General features: G+C 44.3%; 1 protein-coding gene across 4 annotated transcripts in view; it reads left to right on the top strand.

Annotated features, from left to right (window-relative positions):
- SLCO5A1 (solute carrier organic anion transporter family member 5A1) overlaps window positions 1-26,162 on the top strand; it is a 307,342-nt gene that overhangs the window by 153,492 nt on the left and 127,688 nt on the right. For all 4 annotated transcript variants that reach the window (XR_006213027.1, XR_006213026.1, XR_006213025.1 and 1 more), the window contains exon 4: window positions 6,277-7,681. Coding sequence is in view for 1 of the 4 variants with exons in the window: in XM_042973270.1 (XP_042829204.1) it covers window positions 6,766-7,681 (916 nt within the window). In the remaining 3 variants the exon portion in view is untranslated. The remainder of the gene's footprint in view (window positions 1-6,276; window positions 7,682-26,162) is intronic.

Raw genomic sequence — 26,162 nt, 5'->3', positions numbered from 1 at the left:
AGAGCCTGCTACTGTTTCATGGGTGCTAGGGAGAAGAGACTCCAGAGTCAGACAAAGGACATTGTTACTGATGGCAAAAGCAGCAGGCAGTGTCTGTATGATGTTTGTTCGCTTCCCCATGCCCACTAAATCCCCCCAGGTGATGCAGCAGCGTCCTGTACCTGCAGTGGGTTGCCTTACAGGAGAGGAGCATTGAGCCTGGGGGCTGCACTGAAGCAGAAGCAAGCCTGGTTTGTCCAGGGGAAGATGTTAGCTCATCCCTCAAGGTTGCTGGCTGCAGACACACACTGAGAAATGGCCTGGGTCTTGCCTTCTTGGCCTACCCACAAAGAATGTGCAGAGATGCTTAGGGCCCATGGCAGATCACCTCTTCTTACCTCCTTCTTCCCCCTTCCTGTCCAACTTCCTTCCTTTTCCAGGCCCAGGAGCCAGTGGTGGTAAATATGAATATCTTTCAAGGGAATGTGAATCTTTGGAGATAGATGTCTCCTGTTCACAGGGAATTTTCTCCTCATTACTAGCTTTAGATTATCTGGCTTACTTTTATTAAGGGAGGTGGCAGGTTCTAGAAGGTCCTGACTGATAGAGTCTTGTCTCCTTGTCCTCGCTGTGTCCCAGAGGTGCAGCCAAATTGCTTGGCTCCTTTAGAGGGTGACCATGCGTCCAAGTGTTCAGGGGACTGTGGCCTCTTGGGCCATGGGACTAGCAGTGCTAAAGCTCACGCAGTTGGTCAGATACTCCTTCAGCACTTGCAAACCACAGGGCTGGAGTGACTGGGTGCATTCTCTGGACCCCAGGGCCAAATCTGTTTCTCTTTTGTTTTACCCAGCTTGAAATTTCCTTCTAAGTGAGGCTGTAAATGCCAAGTCCTGTTCAGAGTTTACTTTTTAATCTTATAGTTAACAACACTGTATTGTATGTTTGAAAGTTGCTAAGGGAGTAGATCTGAAAAGTTCTCATCACGAGAAAAAAAATTTGTGACCATGTGTGGTGATGGATATTAACCAGACTTATCGTTGCAATTAGTTCACAATAGATACATATATCAAACCATTATGTTGTACATCTAAAAAGCATCATGTCAAGGATATCTCAATAAAAATAAAACTAAGTTAAAAAAATAAAAACAATTTGAGGAAATCAGTTATATCGTAAATTACTTTTTGGGGGCACCTGGGTGGCTCAGGGGGTTAAGCGTCTGACTTTGCCTCAGGTCATGATCTCACAGTTAGTGAGTTCGAGCCCTGTGTCCTGCTCTGTGCTGACAGCTCAGAGGCTGGAGCCTGCTTTGGATTCTGTGTCTCACTGTCTCTCCCTGCTACTCCCCTACTTGTGCTTTCTCTCTCTCTCTCCCCCTCTTTCTCACAAAAACAAGTAAAAACAAAACAAATTCCTTTTTTGAACTAAGAATAGAGATGTAATTTAAATATGTCACAGAGGCTAATACTCTCGATACCTCTTTAGGGTCTGTGAATAAAGCTGTGTTTCAATATTGAAAAAAAAGTTAACTTAAACATACAATTTGTCCCCTCTGAAGCAACCAGTGTCTAATTCAGTTATAGCAACTGTGAATTATATTTTAAGCCCAGAAAATATTCTGCACCAAAATCCAGTTCTTCACGTGTCTGGGAGACTTCTGAAGTGAGCCTTTTTTCAGGAAGGAGAGAAGGGAGTGAAGAACAAGTTCCCTCTCACTTTCCTTGTTCCATTCTCCAGAGCAGCCAGATTTTAAGCCCATGGAATGCAGTAGGTAATTCCAAAGGCTACCTTCTTATTATATGAAGGCTGGGAAAGGAGCAATTTATGTGTAAGTTACACTGATTAATGACTTAGGAGAAGCATTAGCAACCTGGAAATTTGAAGAGAGTTTATCCCAATATACCTAACAAGGTACACATTCTGGTTTAGGCAGCTGTACTCACTTACATGGTGTGAAATAAGCCACAGGTGTAGCAGAATCCCATGATGTGAATCCATTTCTTTCTATGAATCTGACAATTAGGGCTGATGGAGACATGCCTGGCCTTTTCCAAGGTCACACTTAACTATGGAAGAGAAAGCAAAAGAAGTGTCTCTTGCTAAATGTTTTCTTCTTGTTTCCGATATGGGTAGCTAATTGGGCCTTTTTAGATTCTGTCTGTAAATCATGATCTTTCTATGAGGGGCAATAAAAAAATCTATAGGTTCTTAGAGTTGTTTCTAGTTTAACTACAGTAATGGACCATGAATAAACACAGCATGTTCCAGGGACATGATTATTTGACTTTCAGCAGGGAAGCCGTCTGTTGGCACCTAATGCAACAGATTGAATTTGCTGGAGAAAAACTGACGTCTGGGGCCGGGGCTGAAAGGAGAGAATGGGCCAAAGAGCTTAGAAGGATGTAATAGGAGGCAGATCGATTCTGTTTGGATCCAGACTAAGCTCCGAGGAGTATTTAGGTGCAAGAAGTGATGCACGCTTTTGCCTACATTACCAGCAGTAGGAGACTACAATTTGGGCCGGGGTGGAGCTGGAGCCATCCTGCTTGTTTGTGGAAAAGAAACAGTGGACTTGATGGAGATCTCAGGAGGAGGGCATAGTGGCAGGGGATGAGGAAAGGAGTATCTTTGCCCCATTTGTTTGGTCAGTCTGGAAGCTACCAGAAGATCAGTGTTGCCTCATCATGGGCATCAAGCACACACTAACCGCTCTTTGGTGTCGGCTGGCCTATTTTGTTCTCCAAGGATTGACTGTGAATGGTAGTTATTGGACTAAAGTAAGATAATTAACAGATGCAAGGTGCACCGAAAAGTCAAGCTGCTGTACAATTATGAGAGATCTTCCAGTCAGGGTTAAGAGGATGGGCTTTAGGAACACATGGGTTCCACAGACCAGCTGTGCGCCCTCACCGAGTTACTTAATCTCTCTGCACCTCACTCATCAGGTCTGTAAAGTGGAGACAGTATTCTCATTGGAAACGGCCGAGGGTCAACGAAGTGGCTCTGGCATGGCAGGAATGGCGAGCATAGTCATGGCAGTTGTAGAAGGACAATCCCCTTCCTTCTTTAGATCACCATCTCCCTCTCTTGAAGCTCAGCTTGAAGTAAGTGTCCTCCTACTTGCTACAGTGAATGGACTCTTCTCAGTTAACCTATCTGACTTCTCTTCAGGTCTCCATGCATCTAATAACTCCCTTCTTAAGAATTTTCTGCTGCTATGGCTTCTGTGACTTCTCTGATTCTTCACCCACCTCCATTGCTTCTAATCTCCCTCCTGAGCTTTTTCCCTCTCCGTCTCTTAGACTGTGGTCTTAGACAGGGCCCTGTCCTTAGCCTTCCTCTCTGCAGTCTGCCTGGTCTTCCTTATTCACCTGATTGTCACCTTTGGGCTGATGACTGTTAATTCACATCTCCAGTCCAAACTCCCTGTGTATCATATATCAAAATGGCTTATGGGACATGTATACCCTCCTGGCGAAATCAATGCGTCTGAAAGGAGAACCATCTTTCCCTCAAGAGCACACGTCTCCTCCTGTGTTTTGGTTGGATGTCATCTACCCAGTCAGTCCCGTATGAAACTTGAGAGACATCTTACATTGGACCGTTTTCTCATCTTCCAGATTACATTGACTTCCAGGTATGGCCACTTCCACCTTCTCATTGTATAGTTAATCAGTTCCTCCTCTCCATGTCCTTGTCACCACCTCATCCCATTTTGTCGAGAGATTGCTTCCTAACTTGTCTCAGTGCCCTCAACGTGGCCTCGATTCACCCACCACTGCCAGAACACCTCTCTGGTGAGCGACTCAGAACATCACCGGCCCTTCACAGCAGACAGCTCACAAGCCGTGAAGCCCTTGCTGACCTTCTCCACGCTGCAACCCTTGCGGTCCTTCCTCGGCTCCATCCCTGCGATCTCCCTGCAACTCCTCTACCTATTAACTTGTAGCACCATGCCCCGTGCTGTTGCACACGCCTTTCCTTCTGCCTGGAAATGATGATGGAGTTAAGTGAATGGATACTAGGTTCTTCGGTGGCATCCTGTAAGGAGCTCGCCTCGTTGTTTTAGGCTACTTAGGGGATATTTCTTCCACAATACAGAGGTTTCCTCAGTCCAGGGATCCTGTCCTGTTCATCTTTGGTCCCCACAACCTACTCTGGTCCCTAGACATTGTGGGTGCCCACGACACGGAGCAAACGGACAGAAATAATTTCTTTATTCAGAATGGGCTCCCTGGCTCAGCAGCTCACTTTTTTGGAGACCTGCCCCCTCAGGGCTTCAGCGCTCCTCCGCCTCCCGTCCTGGCCGGGCGGGTGAAGGGCGGCGGGTGGCCCGCTGCCTCCGGGCCCGGGCTGGGCGGCCGCCCGCGCGCCTGCGCCCTCTGCTGCTCCGTTCCGGGCGCGTCTCTGTGCGCGTGTGTCTGGAGAAGGAGGCTTGGGTGACAGGCGAGGGGTGGGGGTAAGAGTTCAGCCCGACTCACAGTCTCATTCACTGATTTCTCCGCGGCTGGACCGAAGCTGCCTCCCCAGGCGTCTCCCCACTACTCCCGCGCCTCCACAGCCCCCACTTCCCGCCGCTCCGCTCTCAGCCAGACATTCTGACCGACACTCACCAGTGAGTAGCGGCGGCTGGTGCGCCCGGGCAGCGCGGCGAGCCGTCCTCCCGCGGGCTGTGTGTGCGTGCGTGTGTGTGTGTGTGTGTGTGTGTGTGCACGCGCAGGGGTGTCCCAGGGATTCCACGCCGGCCCCGAGAGCTCCCGGCTGGGGAGCGTGCGTCCCTCCGCGCCGGCGCTGCGGGGTGGGTGCCCGCGCGGGCAGGGGCTCGGCCGCCGCCGAGCGCCGAGGGAGTTTGCCGGGATTCCCCGGGCCGGCGCGCGGCCGCCGGTGGGGTTCCCCGGGACGGCGCCCGGGCGAGGAGGCGGCGGGGAAGCCCGGGCTGCGAGCGGCCGGCAGGCCGGGAATCTGAGAGCCCGTCCGGCCCGGCGGAGCCGAGGGAGCCGCCGGAGCGGCCGCCCCTGGCCGCCCAGCCTCCCCGCCTTTCTCCCTTACCCGTCCTCCTTTCTTCTCTCAGCAGCATCACACAAACGCGAAATGAAACCCAACGCGGCGAAGTCCGGCTCTCCTCTCCCACCTGGTGCACATCACCCCGGGCGGGAGCACTGAAGTGGGAGTCCCCGAGATGAGGGGCGGGGGCTTACCCCGGGGACACACCTGTTTTCGGCTCTCGCTGAATTCAAGCCGGATGCGGGAGCGCGCGAGGGGCTCCGATATCCACGCCTGTGTGCGTATGTGTGTGTGTGTGCGCGCGTGTGTGAGGGGTCTCTCTGCGTGTCTGTGTGTGTGGTGTGTGTGTGTGCGCGCGCGCTCGCGCACGCACCCCGGGCCCACGCGCGCAGGGTGCGCTCGATGTAAACAGCATACCTCTCCCGCGGCCTCCTGGCGCCAAGACTGCTCGGTGGGCTCCCAGCGAGCTCTGTGACAGCGAGCGTGCCGGCATCTCTTTGTTTGGCTGTTGCTTCCCCACCCCTCCGCAAAGCAAACTGATTTTCGGTTTCGCGTGACACTGCGCGCTGGGACTTAGTGTGGGCCGCAGCCTCAAATGCCCCTGGTATTTGAAATTGAATAGTTCTTTCGGTCCGGGGGGTTATTTTTAGTGTCGGGAGTAAAGAGGCTAGCGCGTTGACCTTTTTGCGGCTGCTTTGGGCTTTGCATACGTGTCCCTGATGGAGCAGACGGATTCGCATCCAGTCGCGCACACGTGCCTGCGCACAAGTGTGTACACACATTTCTACACACGCAGCTTTCCCCTTTTCTTTTTTAAAATCGGTACTGGGAATGTACTGTTTGTAAGGAAACACACACACACACACACACACACACCCCAAAAAAACTTTCCTTTGTTCTTTTGGGCATTTTCTATTTTGAGTAATGGAGTAGGAGTACCAAAAGGTTGCAATTAGTTCAGTCGAATAAAAGACACTGCCTCTGAGTCACGGCTGCCAGGTTGATAATTATTAACATATAAAAGCAGATGCTCTGTTTAAGGCAAAAGGGGCGGGGCGGGGGCAGGTCCATGGTAGACAATGAGGGAGGGTCTCTGCCGACCGCCTGCTGCTTATTGTTCGGGCACTAGAGGCTGCAGCCTGCAGCCGCTTCCTCCTCCAGGGCTTCGCTCCCCGCTCGTGCCTCGGTCCCATTTGGGACCGTCCGCGTCACCCAGCGCTGGCCCCCGGGGCGGCGGGACGCCAGCCCCAGCCGCAGCCGCCCTTCGCTGACCGCCCTCTCTCTGCTTTGCAGGTTGGCATCTTTGCGCCCGAGGGTGTCGCAAGCGGAGGCGGCGAGGACAGGGCGCCTCCGGCCCAGCCAGCCGGGCGGTATGCGGCGCGGGCAACAGCGCTAAGCGCCCCCACGCTGGGCACGGGGCGTACTCGCTCCAGGCGGCGGGCGGAGCGGCGGCGGCGGCGGAGGGGATGCGCCCGGGACGCGCAAGGCTCCTACCGCCAGCTACCGCCCCGAGGTGGACCCCCAGCAGGGCTCAACGCAGGACCGCGCGGACCCCTGCCCCCCGGGGCACGCGGCTGCGGAGCCTCGGGGCAGCATCTGCGGTCAGGATGCCCTGGGTGCCTCCCTGCTGGTGAGGATGCCCTGCTGCGCGGCTCTGCACCCCCGGCCCCGGTCCCTGGTAGGCACGACTGAGAGGGCCAGACTTCGGCCCCTGGTGCCGGTGGATGAAAAGCGCCGGAGTCCTTGAGTGCGACCAGCGATCGAATCTGAATTCTAAGAGCCATGGACGAAGGCACTGGGCTGCAGCCCCAGGCGGGAGAGCAGTTGGAAGCGCAAGCCACAGTAGGAGCTGTCCAAGAGAAGTGCGAACCAGAGACCTTTAGGTCCAAGAGTTTACCCGTCCTGAACAGCGCCTCCTGCCGGCCAGACCTCAGTCCTGCGAGTACAGGCGCAAAGGCAGCTTTTGGCTGTACAGATTCTTTGGGCCGTCAGGAGTCGAAACAGGGCCCAAGCGGGTTGGCCCCCAGTCCCTCTGCTCCGTCCACTTCGGCAGAGATGGCAGGGCTCATGGAATGTAACCACAGGGTGGAAGTCAGCAAAGCCGTGTCGGTGTCCTCCACGCTGGCCACGCTCCAGGGGAGAAGGTGCCTCTATGTGGTCCTCACTGATTCCCGTTGCTTCCTGGTTTGCATGTGTTTCCTGACCTTCATCCAGGCGTTGATGGTCTCCGGCTACTTGAGCAGTGTCATCACCACCATCGAAAGGCGCTACAGTCTGAAGAGTTCTGAGTCGGGGCTACTGGTCAGCTGCTTTGACATTGGGAGCCTGGTGGTGGTGGTGTTCGTCAGCTACTTTGGCGGCCGGGGTCGGAGGCCCCTGTGGCTGGCCGTCGGTGGACTTTTCATTGCCATCGGGGCTGCCCTCTTTGCTTTACCTCACTTCATCTCGCCTCCCTACCAGATCCAAGAGTTGAATGCCTCGGCCTCCAACGACGGCCTGTGTCAGAATGGCAACTCCACGGCCACCTCGGAGCCTCCCGCCTGCCTGAAGGACTCAGGAGGAAATAATCACTGGGTCTATGTGGCTTTATTCATTTGCGCACAGATTCTCATCGGAATGGGTTCCACACCTATTTATACCTTGGGACCAACCTACTTGGATGACAATGTCAAGAAAGAAAACGCATCCTTGTACCTAGGTAAGACTTTCCTGTCCTGTCAGATAAGCTTGAACTCAACAATCAAAAGGAAACACTTTTTCACGTTTCCCCAGGAGATTTTATACACACACACACACACACACACACACACACACACATACACACGACACAAAAAATATATATGTATAGAATCTCATCATATATACCTCACTATACATATAAATATATATATATATATATATATATATATATATATATATACATATACTGTATCTATAATGTCATTGTATATATTACATGCATATTTTCAGCATTAAGCTTCAGTGTATTTTATATTTTTGTGTGTTAGCCTTAGTGTGATGTGTTTTAGTTTGGAAGAGAATCAAATAGAGAAGTCCTTGAGCTAATCGTCAGACTCACACTTCACACTCTTTCCCCAAGTAATGCAAACTTTTAACTTTGGGGTCGTGCTTCTTTCTCTTGCTGTCTTCCTTTGGAAAAGCCCGAACTGATCAAGTTTATTTTCTAATGGCTGTTCTTCTAGAAAGGTCAGGAACGAATAGAAGCACCTGGTGTGGAGTGAAGCTTTGGATTATTTACTCCTTTCATCCCCTGCTGCTTTTCATTCTTGTCCTCCACAGCAGGGCTAATGGAGCATCCAGACTACATACAAGATGCTTTACTGCCTCTGTACCTGTATTCCTTACGTATATCACCTGCATCACTATCTAAAAACAAAACTCGAGTGATACCAAATGACTAAGTTATCTCTATGCAGAAGCAAGATCGCACGTTGCTATTTTTGTTGCTGGTTGAAGACCCTTAAGTACATGAACTTGGGAGCAGGTGGCTCTTGGATTTGGTCATTTGACCTGCAAGAATCAGCTCCTGTGACAGGGATGCTGGGGTTAAATAGAGGGTGCTCATATGAGGCGAGGCAGCCACTGCAGCAGGTAGGAAAATGTAGTTCCTAGAAATCTGTGTGGTTGTCAGCACCTCCCTCTACCAGCTGCCCCTTCAAAATTGAACTTTTAAGGGATGGATTTAAACCCTTGAAAAGGGTGAATAGCAGTCATGCTACATGGGATCTCTGTTTTTCTATGTTTCTATACTGGGGTCCAACTAAAAGAAGATAAAGAATTGTACTTTATTTAAAAAAAAAACAACAGTAGATAAGCAAATACCAGCTACATTTACCATTTTATTAGCCATGTGTTGATAGGATCTTTGGTGTGGGAATAACAAGGTTTCAAAGGACGGTGAGAATGATACCCCATTAAGAGGGCTATGATCTTTTCTCAACACAATTGCTATCCCCAGAATATGTTGTAGAGGGTGTCTGAGCAATGTATAGTCCCCAATAACTGGTTCAAATGCATTAGGACAAGAGTTTTATAATTTATTTGTATTATTAAATGCAAAGGAAGGAAATTTTCATTCAGAGAAGAGAGGACTAGCTTGCTTGTTACTTTGTCTCCTTATCTTCTAACATTTATTATGACAAGTTTTCAAACATATAGAACAGGTGAAACAGTACAATGGACCCCAATATTTCCACCACTTAGACTCAATAATTGTTCATTGTGTCAGATTTGCTTTATCAGCCTGCGCGTGTAAGTATTATGTAATATATTTTCTGGGTGGGGGTGGGGAGATAAGCCCTTTTAAAGTAATTGTAGACATCACTAAGTTTCAGTGTGTATCTTATAAAAATAAAGACTTTTTTTGACATCTGTGCAGGAACTTTAACCTGCCGAGTTCATAATCATTCCCTAATATCATCAAATATCCAGTCCATATTAAAATTTCTTCAATTGCCCCCTCAATGTCTTTGATAACTGTATTTTGCAAACCAGAAGCCAATCAAGATTCTCATGCATTGCATTTGTCCACTAACCTTGTTAGTGGTTTTATAATCTAGAACAGTGCCTCAACGTTTTTTTCTTTTTTCATCATATAGACTTTTTGAAGGGACAAGGCTAGTTGATTTGTGGGATGTTCTACATTCTAGATTTATCTGATTATTTCCTTGTGGGGTTGCTTACCTTGTCTTCCGTCCCGAATATTTCTCATAGGCTGGAAGTTCAGTCTAAAGATGTAAATAGATTCAGACACAACACTCTTGGTCAGACTACTTCAAGGCAATGCGGTGTGTTTTACGTTACATGGATCTGGCCATTCATTAGTGATGTTACGTTTAATCACTTGGTTGAGTGGGTGATTGCTAGGTCTTTCCACTGTAAACATGTACTTCTCCCTTGGAAAATAATAAGTAATCTTTAGAAAGATAACCTGACTCTGTAAATATCCCAATTGTTATTCTTATTTTTGCCGATCGTTGCCTCCGTTTACTTAGAACTCCCTTCTACCCCACTTCTTGGATACTGTTCACACAAATTTGCTTCATCAAAAACACAGGCAGGGCCCTACACAAAGGGAGAACATCCACTAGTAAGAGCCCTATGATTTAACTTTTCTGGTCGTGGTTATACACTGAGAAGAAAAACAGCAAGTTTTTCCCAAAGTGCTACTTTGGGGAAAACCAAAAATGAGACAGAGTCCCAGCCCCTGAAGAGCTTTCAGGGTAATAAATAAATAGTGCCCATTTGACATAGGGGTGTGAAGTGACCCGTGCAAAGGGAGGAAAAATGGTATTTGCTTATTCCTCCTTCTATTCCTCTTTTCCCCCCCTCTACTTCCTCCTCCCTTTCCTCCTCCTCCTCTTCTTTTGAAAAAACCTTGATGAAGGCCTTAGGACACATTCTTTGGGAAACTCTGGAGAATTCTGTTGTATTAAGTGGATCTCAGCAAAAGCTACAGTGGTTTGAGTGCCAGGAATCTTACATGTACTATTTTACTTAATGTTCTCAGTGACCTCCTGAGATGGGATTGTTTTCATGGATGGGGACACTGAAGCTCAGAGAGTTTGAATGACTTGCTTAAGGGCTTCAAACCCACCCCTCTCTGACCAGAGAGCCCTTGGGCTTCCCTCCTCACTGCGTGTTTTCTGGCAAGAGGCTCTGAGAGCCAACTGAAAGAAAGTCAACTGAAAGAAAGCAAAGGATGTGCCGTGTCCATAAGAGCCCTGAACATGGTGCAGAAGGAAGCTGAATTGGCCCACAGTTCCTCAGAGCAAGAGCCGTCTTAAATCTTTAAAAAAATTTTTTTAAATGTTTATTTATTTTTGACAGAGAGAGAGCCTGAGCAGGGGAGGGGCAGAGAGAGAGGGAGACACAGAATCTGAAGCAGGCTCCAGGCTCTGAGCTGTCAGCACAGAGCCTGACGTGGGGCTCGAACCCACAGACCGCGAGATCATGACCTGAGCTGAAGTCGGACGCTCGACTGACTGAGCCCCCCAGGCGCCCCGTCTTAAACCTTTTAAAGCAGGTTTTGTAGGTAACCTCTGTGTCAATTCAAATAAGAGAGGCCACTATATTCCTAGACATGAGAGGTGTTAACCTAGTATGATGTGGGATTGTTTCTAATAAATAACTCTTTCAATCTTTGTTATTTTTTGCAAAACTGTTCTATATTACCTTTTTCACTGTCCACTCCTTTCTTAGTGTTTCTGTCCATCTTTTTGACTTCTCATTACAACCATAGAAGGAAAAATAAATGCAGGTAGCAAGTTCGTAATTGTGGGCACGAACAGATACTGAATTAACATTAAAACCATTGAAACGGAACGTAAATGTATGTCTTAATCTTGTGGATGTTTGATGTTAGCATTCTGGCAGTTTTAACCGTAGAACAGTTGTGGTCGTAGATGAGCTACGGTGGCCTTTATACCCACTAAGTGCCCCAACTCCTGCAGGGAGAGAGGTTTAGTGTTGACCTGGGGCGCAGAGAAAGCTTTGCGGCTATTAAGAAGTGAGGTTAGTAACTAGACCATGATTTGAAATTGTATCTCACGAAGAGAGAGGAAATGTGGTCCTTTGGGGGCAAGAAACTAGTGAACTAACAGTGAAATGAGAAAGAATGGCTAACAGGTAGGAAAAGGGAAAAGGGGATGCATTTCTAGAATCGAAAGCCACAAGTCTCATTGGGGGATATTCAGGATAAGTAATAATAGGTATGGGTTGGCCGTTGGCCAAGCGGTGTGGTGCAGCATTCACGTCCTTGGTGTGTGAGCCTTGACTTCACACCACAGAGAAGGGGCGGGGTTGGCACAGTGCCTTAGAAAGCGCTAGATGAGGAGGCAGGAGGTCTATATTTTAGTCTGGCTCTACCGGTGACTGGTGGTGAGACTTTAGACAAATCCTTTAATGTCTCCCAGCCTCTGTTTCCGCACGAGGATTAGTACATTTGTTTCCCTCACTGTAATATTTTGAGGACCAAATGGGATTACATGTGTGCAAGCATTCTGCCAACTGTAAGAGGCAGCACTCCGCTCTGCTAAAGTGGAATTCAAACTCATCCTACAGAGTGGGCAGAGTGAGGAGTGAGAGATATTTTACGCTTTCTGAGTATGAAAACCCTTCACCAGATCTTTTTACAGTTAGAAAAAAGGAAAGAAACAGTGTGTAGGCAATTAAAACATTGTATAGGAAATCACTCCTTGGAAACATTGTACGGTACCTTTGATCAGCGTTTCAGCAACGTTATGCTCGTTATACTCGGGAGTAAAGGAGTTTTTTGCGAACCCAAGGTTTTATTACCAGAGCTTTCTGTATGTCATCCTTTGATGACCATCTTTCTTGAGTGTGTGAACATTTATGCAGTGGATATTTGTGCCTCGTGTAACGTAACAGAAGCTCTTCTGAAGTTTGAGGGGGCTCTGTGGTGTCCTGGTTTTACTATTGTGGGTCTTCATTTGCCCACATAGACTGGCAGGGCATTTGGTGAACATGAGCTGGTCCGAGGACATACACATACTCAGAAGGAATATTATTATTATTATTATTTTATTTATTTATTTATTTATTTATTTATTTATTTAGAGATAGAGGGAGAGAGAGAGTGCAGGCGCATGTTCGGGCACCCACGCAGGGTGGGGAGGGAGCAGAAGTTGAGAGAGAGAGAATCCCAAGCAGGTACATGCTCAACACAGAGCCCAACATGGGGCCTGATCCCATGGCCCTGGGATCACGACCTGAGCCAAAGTCAAGAGTGGAACGCTTAACCAGTCGAGCGACCCAGGTGCCCCTCAGAAGTAATATTATTATCTTAAAATAAATAGCTGGTGGCTTCTTCCTTTTTTTCCTTTTTTCACATTTCCTCAGTCTTTTAAAAGTACAGTGAGATTGAAATCAGTTGAATTCTACTTCATCAAGGTTTTATAGTAATATAAACATTATATATATGTGTATGTATATGTGTGTGTATATATATTTTTGCTCTTTTTCTGAGATAAAGTGCTCTTTCCAAGTATGAGAACCCTTCATCTTTTTTTTTTTTTTATAATTGGAAAAGAGAAGGTACTTCTTAGAAACATTGTATAGAAAAATCTTCATTAGTTTTTAGCAACGTTGTATACAACAATATGTATCTGGGGCGCCCTGGGTGGCTCAGTTGGTTAAGCATCCTACTCTTGGTTTCGTCTCAGGTCATGATCTCATGGTTCGTGAGATCAAGCCCTGCATCGGGCCTGCTTGGGATTCTCTCTCCCTCCCTCTCTCTCTCTTCCTCTCCCTCTCCCTGCCCCTCCCCTGCATGCTCTCTTTCTCTCTCTCTCAAAATAAATAAAACATTAAAAAAAAAGAACAATCTGTGTCTCAATGTAAAGGATTTTATTTATAGTAATAAAAACAATGAAATGTACAAAGACATATGTTTCAGTTCAGTGTTCCCAAAACTGTATAACCAAAGTGTATATGTGGCTTTGGCAAGTTAGGGGTTTATTTATCTTGAGCAACAACCCAGCTTCCTCTCTTCTTGCCTGGCTCCTAGCAATGGGTGCTACACCTGAGGCACTGCATGCCTGCTCCTCACAAGGAGAAAGTGGAGGAGGAAGCACCTGTTTACTCTCAAGGATGTCTTCTTGGCCAGTTGGAGTCTCCTGGCCTCTTCCAGCTAACATGATTTTGGGGAAGGCAAAGTTTTAGGTTCCCAGTCTGTATGGGAGAGGAAGGCAAGTAAAATGAAGGTGGAGCAAATACGGAGTGACTTCTAGTTGTAGAAGTCTTCCACACCGGCTATGTTTTTCTTTTTTATCTCAGTAGCCAGAAAATTTAGGACATTTTTTTTTTTTTTTTTTTTTTTACTGGCCAGTATTAATAACCTACCCTAAGTAGTTTATAGCATTGTTTTTCCTGACTTTTTGGATGGGATTTTGAAAGGACCCAATAAATAGCACCCTTTCCCTCACTTGACTTCTGAGGTAGTTGAGAAATAAGTCAAAGACCAAAATATCACCTTTGTAAAGGGATAGAAATGAGATTGAAGAATGTAGCTCATATCTTTGTGCAAATGGACTTTGTAATTATGCCACCATTAAACAGACTTATCCAGCCACAGGCAATGCTGGGGCTTAACAGTGTAGCAGCCTTGGGTCTCCCCGTGTGGGGTGGGGCCCTGGCTGGGGGCAGCATAGCTAAGACTTAGGCCAAGAGGGAGCAGGGCAGAATTTTTACTCCCTACCTGCGTGCTAACTCCCAAGAGACAAAAAGGAGGAGTTGAGCTGAACATCTTGGTTTATTTTAAGATTCATCAATCACATTAATCTGCTGCTGCTTTCCTAGGAAAGAATGGTGCTGGGGCAAGGGGGGAGCCAACAAAGGAAAGATCATGTGGAATATATATTCTCTTTTAATTCTAACTCATTTTTTATTCTGCTTTAATTTTGCTTGTCTTGTTTACAATGTGTTCATCTTTGAAAGCCTCATAAAATCCTTTTGGGAAGTAGACTCTGTATAAATCATGAATACATAAAAAAAAATAATCTGCACTGAAAACTACTATGAGGGAGAATGACGGCTGAGGGATTTGAGGAAATGATGATCCAGGACACCTAGAGAAATAACCCAGATGGATGCAGGGCAGAGAGTGAGAACGACGTGGCATCTGTGGCCTGTGGCGGCGTCTTGTTGGGATGTCAGTGAGTTTTACATATACCTGGGACAGTTAGTCTGTGTCAGAAATGTCTTCTCTACCCTTAGCGATTACTGAATTTATATCAGCTGCGTGCTGGTCACTTGTGGCCTCTAAGACAAACTAGTCAGTCTAAGATGTTGAGAAACACTTCATATTCTAACTGATCAGTAAAAGGGTTTGCTTCCTCGCTGGGGAAAAGACAGTTGAGTGCGCCTTGATTTATTCAGCCCACCTGCAAAGAGAACAGCCTTTTTAGTAGTATTTATGCTACGTTTTTCAAGCATGATTTATTCCATCTCTCCCCTCCTGGTGCTATGAATTCTGTTATGTACGCAGTCTGAAACAGCCCTTCTGAAACTTTAAAAACGTGTGAATCGCCTGGGTGTCTTTTAAAAAATGCAGATTTCTGCTTCTGTAAGTCCGCGGTGAGGCCTGGGATTCTGCATTTCTAACAGACTCGCAGGTGAGGGGAGTGCTGCTGGTCTGAGGACCGTATTTGGAGGAGTAGGGGTCCACAGATCTTTGGTTCGCTTCCCCCACGTCCCCCGTGGGAAGTTGCCGTCTGGGCTTGGGGGTGGAGCCCCTGTACTGAAGTTCCGTGTCATCAAGAACCCTCCCATCTCTTACTCATTTGTGAAAGCAAGATGTCAATTTTGGGTATTTCATAAGCTGTGGCTCCTGTTTTGAATTCCACAGTTGTGTGACATGATCACTGCTGAGTTCAGTAAGAGAAAGTGACCTTAAACAAATGTTGTTCATCTTGACATTCACCAAAGGAAGCATCACTTTGTTTATCTCATTCTTCACCCTGAAGGCTCCGCGCTGACGGGTTTCTCTCTGTTGGTGGAACTCTGTCAGAGGTGTGTTTGTGTGCTCGCCCTATGAGGTCCCTTGGTTGGGGAAAAGCATACAGAGCCATGTACTTGGCTCTGCTTTTTTCTTTCTAAACAATCTAGAAAATTTAATAGTGAATTGGGAGTTTGATAATAGATAAATGTGACATCTGGGTATATTGGAAATGGTTTTGAAGAATGAAGATCAGAAGTTTTTCCTTTGCAAAGGGCGATCAGACAGAGAAGGGCATGACTGGACTGGCTGACTGAGTTCTTTCCCATAGTAATTGTCAAGTCAGTGTGTGTTCCGGAGATCATCTCGTTTATTTCTTTTTTTAAGGTTTATTTACTTATTCTGAGAGAGAGAATGCATGTGACCCACATGACCCAGCAGTCCAACGTCCGCGTATATATATCCAAAAGAGGTAAAAGCAGGGTCTAAAGACATATCTGAACACTCATGTTGATAGCAGCATCACTCATAATAGCCAAGGAGAGGAAGCAATCCAAGTGTCCATCAACATATGAATGGATAAACAAAATGTATATGCATATAATGGGATATTATTTGGCTTTAAAAGGAAGGGAAATCCTGATACGTTCATCTACAACATGGATGAATCTCTTTTTTTTTATTTAATTTTTTATTTTTTTAAATTTTATATCCAAATTAGTTAGCATATAGTGAAACAATGATTTCAGGAGTAGATTCCTTGGTGCCCCTTACCCATTTAGCCCATCCCCCCTCCCACAACCCCTCCTGTAACCCTCAGTTTGTTTTCCATATTAATGAGTCTCTTATGCTTTGTCCCCCTCCCCATTTTTATATTATTTTTGTTTCCCTTCCCTTATGTTCACCTGTTTTGCCTCTTAAAGTCCTCATATGAGTGAAGTCATATGATTTTTGTCTTTCTCTGACTAATTTCACATAGCACAATACCCTCCAGTTCCATCCACGTAGTTGCAAACGGCAAGATTTCATTCTTTTTGATTGCCGAGTAATACTCCATTGTATATATATAAACCACATCTTCTTTATCCATTCATCCATCAATGGACATTTGGGCTCTTCCCATACTTTGGCTATTGTTGGTAGTGCTGCTATAGACATGGGGGTGCATGTGTCCCTTTGAAACAGCACCCCTGTATCCCGTGGGTAAATGCCTAGTAGTGCGATTGCTGGGTCGTAGGGTAGTTCTATTTTTAGTTTTTTGAGGAACCTCCATACTGTTTTCCAGAGTGGCTGCACCAGCTTGCATTCCCATGAATCTCTTTTTTTAATGTTTCTTTCTTTTGAGAGAGAGAGAGAGAGAGAGAGAAAGAGAGAGAGAATGGGGGAAGGGCAGAGAGAGAGGGAGACAGAGGATCCTAAGCAGGCCCTGTGCTGACATCAGAGAGCCCCATGTGTGGCTCTAACTCATGAACTGTGAAATTGTGACCTGAGCCCAAGTCAGACACTTAACCGACTGAGCCACTCAGGGGCCCCAACATGGATGAATCTTGAAGACATTGTGCTAAGTGAAATGTGACAGTCAGAAACAGACAGTACTGTTTGATTGCACTTATACAAGGTATCTAAAATAGTCAAATTCATAGAAACAGAAAGTAGAATTGTGGTTGCCAGGGTGTGGGGGGAAGGGGGATTGGGGAGTTGGTGTTTAATGGGTATAGACTTTCAGTTTTGCTTGATAAAAATTTCTGAAGACCTATTGCACAACAATATACTTAACAGTATTGAACTGTATGCTTGAAAATCGTTATTGAGGTAAAAAAATTAAAGGGTTTCCCCAAGTCACACAGCCAATTTGTTTTGAGTCTGAGTTGATCTATAGATTATAAACCAATCTGTATTTATTTATTTATTTATTTTAAATTTTTTTAACGTTTATTTAGTTTTGAGACAGAGAGAGACAGAGCATGAACGGGGGAGGGTCAGAGAGAGGGAGACACAGAATCCGAAACAGGCTCCAGGCTCTGAGCTGTCAGCACAGAGCCCGACGCGGGGCTCGAACTCACGGACCGCGAGATCATGACCTGAGCCGAAGTTGGCCACTTAACCGACTGAGCCACCCAGGCGCCCCACCAATCTGTATTTAAAAAAGTCTACTACAAAAATGGAAATTCTGAGAATTTCAAGTCCTTGGATGGTAGAATTGTTTTTTCCTAGCCCATGCAGCATTCTAGCATGTGTTGGTTCGGGTGTCTATACTTCAACTATGAGAATTTTTTTCAAGTGTGTGTGAGTTTCAAGTCATTTCTTATGGGTGTAATTAAGAAAAAAAAAGGAATAGGGATTTTGTACAAGAAAAATGGAGTAAAAAATGGATTTTACAGTAAGCATTTTAGGGAGGAAGTCTTCAGTGAGAAAAGGTGAAGAGACATACATGGGCATTTGGATTGTTCTGTTGTGTCTTTTTGGAGAAAGAGACTGGAATATTTGAAATTGGAGAATATGGGTCCATGTCCACATACTGTGCTGTGCTGGGTGCTCCCGAAAGAAGTAGTGCTTTCACCTTGTGTTTTCCATCTCCCTGTTCTAGAGAAAAAGAGATGGGGGTTTCATAGCTGCCTGGTCCTCCTCCTCCAAAACCATTCATAGTAGTCAGGAGTGCCATGTTCTGAATCTCAGTTCCTTTATGGAAAATTTGTAGGTTATAGGTCATTCTGAAACAGTGGTTCTCAAGCAGGGTGATTGCTTCCCTCCCCCCAACCACCCAACTGGGTAATGTCTGGAATCTTTTTTTAATTGTCACAGCTTGGATGGGTATTTTAGTGGTATTTTGGCTAGTGTTGCTGCTAAGCATCCTACAGTGCACAGGACGCCCTCCCCCCCATCCCCAGAGATTTGTCAATGGTGATGCTCTAAACTTTGTTTAATCTTAAGCATCCAGAAATGCCCAGATGGCTCAGTCAGTTAAGCATCTGGCTCTTAATTTCAGCTCAGGTCACGATCTCACGGTTTGTGAGTTCGAGCCCCACATCGGGCTCTGCGCTAACAGTGCTTGGGATTCTCTCTCTCCCTCTCTCTGCTTTTCCTGTCTTTCTCTCTCTCTCTCTCAAAATAAATCAACTTTAATTTTTTAAAATGTTTATTCATTAAAAAATTTTTTTTAACGTTTATTTATTTTTGAGACAGAGAGAGACAGAGCATGAACAGGAGAGGGGCAGAGAGAGAGGGAGACACAGAATCTGAAACAGGCTCCAGGCTCTGAGCTGTCAGCACAGAGCCTGATGCAGGGCTTGAACTCACGGACCGTGAGATCAATGTTTATTCATTTTTGAGAGACAGAGAGAGACAGAGCATGAGCGGGGGAGGGGCAGAGAGACAGGGAGACGCAGAATGTGAAGCAGGCTCCAGGCTCTCAGCTGTTAGCACAGAGCCTGACATGGGGCTTGAACTGACAAACCATGAGATCATGACCTGAGCTGAAGTTGGACCAAGCCACCCAAGCGCCCCTAAATAAATAAACTTAAAAAAAAACTTATGCATCCAAATTACTCTATATCTTGTATTTTTTTAATGTCTTGGAACTATAAGTGGAAATCTCTAGGTCATAGAATCAGAAAGCATTGAACATTTGGATGGAGAAGATCCAGGTAAAACATGTCTTTGTAAATAGAAAGGGTTTCTAGCAAGCAAGGGATAGGAAATGCAAATTCATTGTGCATTACTCATTGCTACATCTTGCTCAGTAAATATAGTATTTATACTATCTTATGTTATTATTAGAATATAGGAGATAATATGCCATAGTATATTATTTTCAGTGGATATAAAAATATGTAGGGTTTCATGATTTTTATTGTGACTTCATTTCCCAGCTTAAAAAGGTTTTTAATCATAGAGATTTTCTGGACCATCTTTAGAGTTGGGAATACTGAAACCCTTGAAAAGGGAATGGTGTGTGTGTGTGTGTGTGTGTGTGTGTGTGTGTGTGTGTGTACTAAGGTAGTGGAATGCCATTTGCTTCTGATATCTGACTTTGTTTTAGTGGTTGTGGCTTTAGTAAAGAAAACATTGAGACAAGGAATTCTGGAGAACTGTAAAGTGATTAATCAGCATTTGAAAGCACAGCTCACCAAATAATTGGACCTCAAGAGAAGATGTAGGATAGATTTAATGAGGGGTTATAAGACCTAAATTTTTTCTTAAAAATAAATGAATGCTAAATTAACTAAAAAAAAAAAAAAAAAAACAAAAAAACCCAACAACCTTGGATACAGTTTCATTGTGGGATCTAACAAGGATTATTTTTAACAGCAAATATATTTTTTTAATGTTTATTTACTTGTTTTGAGAGAGAGAGAGAGAGAGAGAGAAAGAGACAGACAGAGAGAGTGTGAGTGGGGTAGAGATAGAGAGAGAGGGAGACAGAGAATCCCAAGCAGGCTCAATGTGGGGTCAGTCTCATGAACCATGAGATCATGACCTGAGCTGAAATCAAGAGTTGGATGCTTAACCGACTGAGCCACCCAGGTACCCCAACAGCAGATATTTTTGAGAGTTTAATATATACTAGCCATTGTGCTAAATGCTTTATCATCTTATTTTATTCTCAGAACAACTCTACATGGTAGCTACTTTTCTTCTTTTCTATTGTGGCAAAAAATACTTAAGACTAAATTTACCATCAACAATATTTAAGAGTATAGGTTGGTAGTGTTGAGGATATTCACACTGTTGTGCAGTAGATCTCTAGATCTTTTTCATCTTGTAACACTGAAATTCCATATCCATTAAACACTAATGCTCCCTCCCTTTGTTCTTGGCAGCCCCCTTTCTACTTTCTGTGTAAACTGTATTGACTACTGTAGGTACTTCATATGAGTGGAATCACACAGTATTTGTTCTTTTGTGACTAGCTTGTTTGGCTTAGCAAAATGTCTTTGAGTTCCATTCATGTTGCAAATGGCAAGATCCCATTCTTTTTCATGGCTGAGTAATATTCCATTGTATACATATACCGTATTTTCTTTATCCATTCATCTTTTCATGGATACTGGGATTGCTTCCACTTCTTGACTATTGTGAATAGTGCTGCTGTGAATATATCTCTTTGAGATAGATTTTGCTTTCAATTCTTTTGGACACATACCCAGAAATGGGATTGCTAAATCATATGATAACTCTATTTTTAATTTTTTGAGGGTCCTCCATACTATTTTCCATAATGACTCCACCATTTTACACTCCCACCAACAGTGCATGAGGGTTTCATCTTCTCTATATACTTTCACAATCACTTATTTTCTGTTCTTTGATTAGTGGCCATTTTGATGAGTGTGAGTTGATATCTTATTGTAGTTTTGATTTGCATTTCCTTGATAGTTAGCGACACCAAACATCTTCTTATATGCATATTGGCCATTTACATACTTTCTTTGGAGAAATGTCTAAATTGTTTGCCATTTTTTAATTGGATTATTTTTTTGTCGTCATTGACTTCTAGAATTTTCTTCTATATTCTGGATATAAACCCTTTATCAGATATATGATTTACGATTATTTTGTCCCATTCTGTGGGTTGGCTTTTCACCCTGTTGATTGTTTCCTTTCATGTGTAGAAGTTTTAATGTTTGGTATAGTTTCATTAGTCTATTTTTGATTTTATTGCCTATGCTCTTGAGGTCATATCCAAGAAATCATTGTCAAATCCAATGTTCCAAACCTTTCTCCCTAGGTTTTCTTTTAGGTGTTTTTAATAGTTTTATATCTTATGTGTAGGTCTTTAATTTGGGTTAATTTTTACATATAGTGTAAAGTCAGGGTCTACCTTCCTTCTTTTGAATGTGGACATCCAATACCATTTGTTGAACAGGGTCTCCTTTCCCTATTGTGTAGTTTTGGTTTCCTTGTCAAAAATTGACAGCTCTTTTTCTATTTTCTATTTTTATATTATATGTATATTTTATATTACATATATATGTAGGTATAAAATGTGTATATATAAATTGTACAACTATTTTATATATATATATACATATGTATATGTATATACACACACACACACACACACACACACACACACACAGGTGCCCCTAAATAAATAAACTTAAAAAAAAATCTTAAGGATCCAAATTACTCTATATCTTGTATTTTTTTTTTATGTCTTGGAACTATAAGTGGAAATCTCTAGGTCATAGAATCAGAAAGCATTGAACATTTGGATGGAGGAGATCCAGGTAAAACATGTCTTTGTAAATAGAAAGGTTTCTAGCAAGCAAGGGATAGGAAATGCAAATTCATTGTGCATTACTCATTGCTACATCTTGCTCAGTAAATATCATAGTATTTATACTATCTTATGTTATTATTGGAATATAGGAGATAATATGCCATACATATTATAGTTGAGGAAATTGAGATTGACTAATATACTCAAGGCCATCTCAAAAGTGGCAAAGCCAGCACCCAAGGCCATCATCCAGAGTCTGAACTCTAAGGATCAGCATTATGGAAAGAGGATGGGAGGGAAAAGTTTATAAATTTCTGGTGTGGTTTTGGCTGAGTTTTCTTTTCTTTTTTTTAAAAATTTTTAAAGTTGTATTTATTTATTTTGAGAGAGAAAGAGACAACACGAGTGGGGGTGGAGCAGAGAGAGAGGGAGAGAGAGAGAATCTCAAGCAGGCTCTGCTCTGCCTGCACAGAGCCTGATGCCAGGCTTGAACTCATGAAAATGTGAGATCATCACCTGATCTGAAACCAAGAGCCAGACACTCAACCAACTGAACACCCAGGCACCCCTTGGCTGATTTTCTTAGTCTTTCTTACCTATAAAGGAGATGAGGAGGTAAGGCTAGTGGTTTCTTAGATTCTTATCACCTCTTAAGTTATCCAATTCTGTGCCTTCTCTGTGTGGCTTGATATAGTCTTGTTCTGGAACTTTGTACTCAGATCTTGAGAGAAGTTATACTCTGTTCTGTTTTCCCTTAAGCCATTAGAAGCTAGTCTTGAGTCCTTCCTCCAACCTCTGGTGCCTTGACGATCACCATGTGACATCTGTCCTTGGGAAGTCAAATATTCCTTTAAAAAAAAATTTTTTTTTAAAGTAAACTCTACACCTAACGTGGGACTCAAACTCATGGCCCTGAGATCAAGAGCCACGTGCTCCTGATTCTGAGCCAGAATCAGGCATTCCTGTTGCTCCTTATCAGGCAGCTGTGTGTTACCTGGTGGTAAATTCAGAGCCTACTTCCCTTCCTGGGAGTTATGATTGCTTGTGAAACTGCCACCCTGCAAAAATGCTAGTCTCTGTTACCTAATATAACCTGAAAAGGCAGGTGCAGATTACTCTTGCTCAGAAGAGAGCATATTTAGGTAATTAATATTTTCAGCAGGAGGAAATTATATAATTGGCAAATGTTTGAAACTGAAGTGTGCCATTCCTGACTGTCTAGCATGTGGGAATTCTCAGCTGTAATACTTTAATAATAATAATAATAATAATAATAGTAACAATAATGGGTTTTGGTTTTTTCAGGTGTTCTCTTATTTATTTATTTATTTATTTATTTATTTATTTGGCCTCGAATTCCTAGGAGGAAAATAGAAGTTTTAAAGTTTGTTTTTCTTTTTTTTTGTAAGAAAAGGGGAGAAATTGGGGCACCTGGGTGGCTCAGTTGGTTGAGCATCCGACTCTTGGTTTCAGCTTTGGTCATGATTTCACAGTTAGTGAATTTGAGCCCTGCATTGGGTTCTGTGCTGACAGTGTGGAGTCGGCTTGGGATTCTCTCTCTCCCTTTCTCTCTGCCCGTCCCCAACTTGTGTGTGTGCATGCATGTGCACTCTCTCTCTCTCTTTCTCCAAAGTAAATAAATAAGCATTAAAAATAAAAGTGGGGGTGCGCCTGGGTGGCTCAGTTGGTTAAGCATCTGACTCTTGATTCCAGCTCAGGTCATGATCTCACAGTTTGTGAGCTCAAGCCCCGCACCTGGCTCACTGCTGTCAGCGCAGAGCCCGCTTCGGATCCTCTATTCCTCTTTCTCTTTGCCCTTCCCCTGCTCGTGCTCTTTCTCTCAAAAATAAAAATAAGCATTTATTTTTATTTTTTTTAACGTTTATTTATTTTTGAGAGAGAGAGAGAGCACAAGCAGGGGAGGGACAGAGAGAGAGGGAGACACAGAATCCGAAGCAGGCTCCAGGCTCTAAGCTGTCAGCACAGAGCCCGACGCGGGGCTTGAACCCACGAACTGTGAGATCGTGACCTGAGCCAAAGTTGGACGCCTTTCCTTTTTGGTGAAGGACAGCAGCAACTTTTAACAAGATGCAAAAATTTTCCTGAGATAAATCTGAAAAAGTTTCCATGGGAAAGACTTACTTAAACAAAACTAAATACAAATACAAATCTAAATACAAATACAAATACAAATCTAAATCTTAGAATGGTTATGTTTAAATTTTGGTTTTGCTGGTCTTAACAATATCTCTAGTTATGTCATTCTTGTGAAACTCTCAAAGAATTAGTTTTAATGGTTTTTTTAATGCTTATTTATTTTTGAGAGAGAGAGAGAGAGAGAGAGAGAGAGAGAGAGAGAGAGAATCGGAAGCAGGCTCCAGGCTCAGAGCTGTCACCATAGAGCTTGATGCGGGGCCCGAACTCATGGACCGTGAGATCATGACCTGAGCTGAAGTTGGCGGCTTAACCAACTGAGCCACCCAGGTGTCCCAGTTTTAATTTCTTATTTAGGATCGATGGAAGGCAATGGTGGCTAATGCAAGAAAGGAAGAGTGATGGGTAGTGCACCTTCTAATCTCTGGATTCAGTTTTTTGGGGGTGTGTATTGTTCTCCTTTAATCACACTTTCTTTCCTTTTGGTTTCCAGAGTTATTGTTGTCAGGGAGAGACCCTCACGTGGCTTCTCATGGGATACTTATTTATTCACTTATGTGACCTCTCATACCACTTTGGAAATGACTAATTTAAGACTTGAACCTTCTTGGTCATCCTGTTTTGTAGAGATGGTAAATCATACGCAGATGGCAAATTTGTAATTTGACACAAACTCCGCTGTAATTACTGACATGACTTTGACCAAATCATGTAAACTTTCAGGACCTCAGTTTCCTTTTCTGTAAAATGGTCTAGTGTGATCACACCAAAAGACTTCTAATCTGTGGTGATTTTTGCAGGCTTGATTAGGGATTGGAACAGTGGGGGAGGGGAGTGGCTATATACTGTGTACTGTATTTCTAAGACTAAGCCTAAGAAGTGGGTCCTGATCCCCCAGGAGCTTACAATCTAGTTTGACTATGCATTTAGCACCATGTGTTCAGGATGCCTTAAGATGATCTGTGAGTGTGTGACCTCTGGCAAGTCCCTCAACATCTCAGGGTTTTCAGTTTTCAGATTTGGAAGTTGGTGGGGTGGAATTAGAGACTCTCAAATACTCTTTGATTAGAGACACATAGAGATGTATGTCTGATACAGAATCTCTATACTCTCTGATTTCTTCTGGACCTGCTGTGACCTGGATCCATTAGGCTAGCATATTGGAGGCAATTGAATCCTATGGTTAAGTGAGTGGCCCCTCCCACTCTTCCCCTCCCCCCCCACCCCATGCTCTGTCTCTGTCTCTGTCTCACTCAAAAGTAAATAAACATTAAAAAAATTTTTAAAAAAGGAGTGCCTGGATGGCTCAGTCAGTTAAGTGTCTAACTTTAGCTCAGGTCATGATCTCGCGGTTCATGAGTTCGAGCCCTGCATCAGGCTCTGTGCTGACAGCTCAGAGCCTGAAGCCTGCTTTGGATTCTGTGTCTCCCTCTCTCTGTGTCCCTCCTTTGCTCATGCTCATGCTCATGCTCATGCTCATGCTCATGCTCTGTCTCTCTCTTTCAAAAGTAAACATTAAAAAAAACCATAAATAAACATTTAAAAAAATTAAAAAGAGAGAGAGAGTGCTGCTAAGAGCAGCCTTCGAATCCCATCTCTGCCAGGGCCGGTGGTGAACCTGGGAAGGTTCTATGGCCTTTATGTGCCTCAACCCACCTCTGTTAACATGGGTCATTGTGGGCTAGTTGTGAATTAATGTGTGTGATGCACTTAAAACAGGACCTGGCCCAGCGTATGGTTAAACATTCAAAAAAAAAAGAAAAAAAAGTGGGCTGTCATTAGTTTTTAAAAAATTGATCCTGTTCAGGAAGAGAGTAGTGTTAGCTTTCACCGTTGCTGGCCGTGTATGGATATCATGTGGCTTTTCTGAACAGGTTTCCTGCCTCACAAGCTGTGTTCCATGTGTCTGCATTGACTGCCCCTGTTCGGGTCTTTGTGTGTTAAGCTGTCCCTGAGGCAGGTGGAATGAGACACGTGGGTTCCACCACATCACTGGTGTTCTTGACGGGCCAGCACCTTTTCTGGAGGTATCCACCCCATCTCCCTACCCTCCACAAAGATATGTGGACTTTGTGCTTCCTCGGGTCTGGAGTGTCTGTTATCTGCCCTATGAAGTGAAGAGTGACCATGGGGAGAAAGAAGAAAAGCTTCCAGGTTATAAATAGCTTCCTGATGAGATGCTCTTGCTATGGGCTTTGATAATTATGATGGCAGCTGTTGGCTATAATCAAATTTAATTGCTGAGAAGCACAGGGAGGTAGCCCTAAACACATATGCTCATGGGCTATGCGTTATGCTTTTTTTGTCCTATTCTAGACTTAAACA

The sequence above is a fragment of the Panthera tigris genome, chromosome F2 (assembly GCF_018350195.1).
Source record: "Panthera tigris isolate Pti1 chromosome F2, P.tigris_Pti1_mat1.1, whole genome shotgun sequence".
NCBI lineage: Eukaryota > Metazoa > Chordata > Mammalia > Carnivora > Felidae > Panthera > Panthera tigris.
Note: the sequence above shows the minus strand (reverse complement) of the source record. Positions and strands in the feature narration are given on the sequence as shown.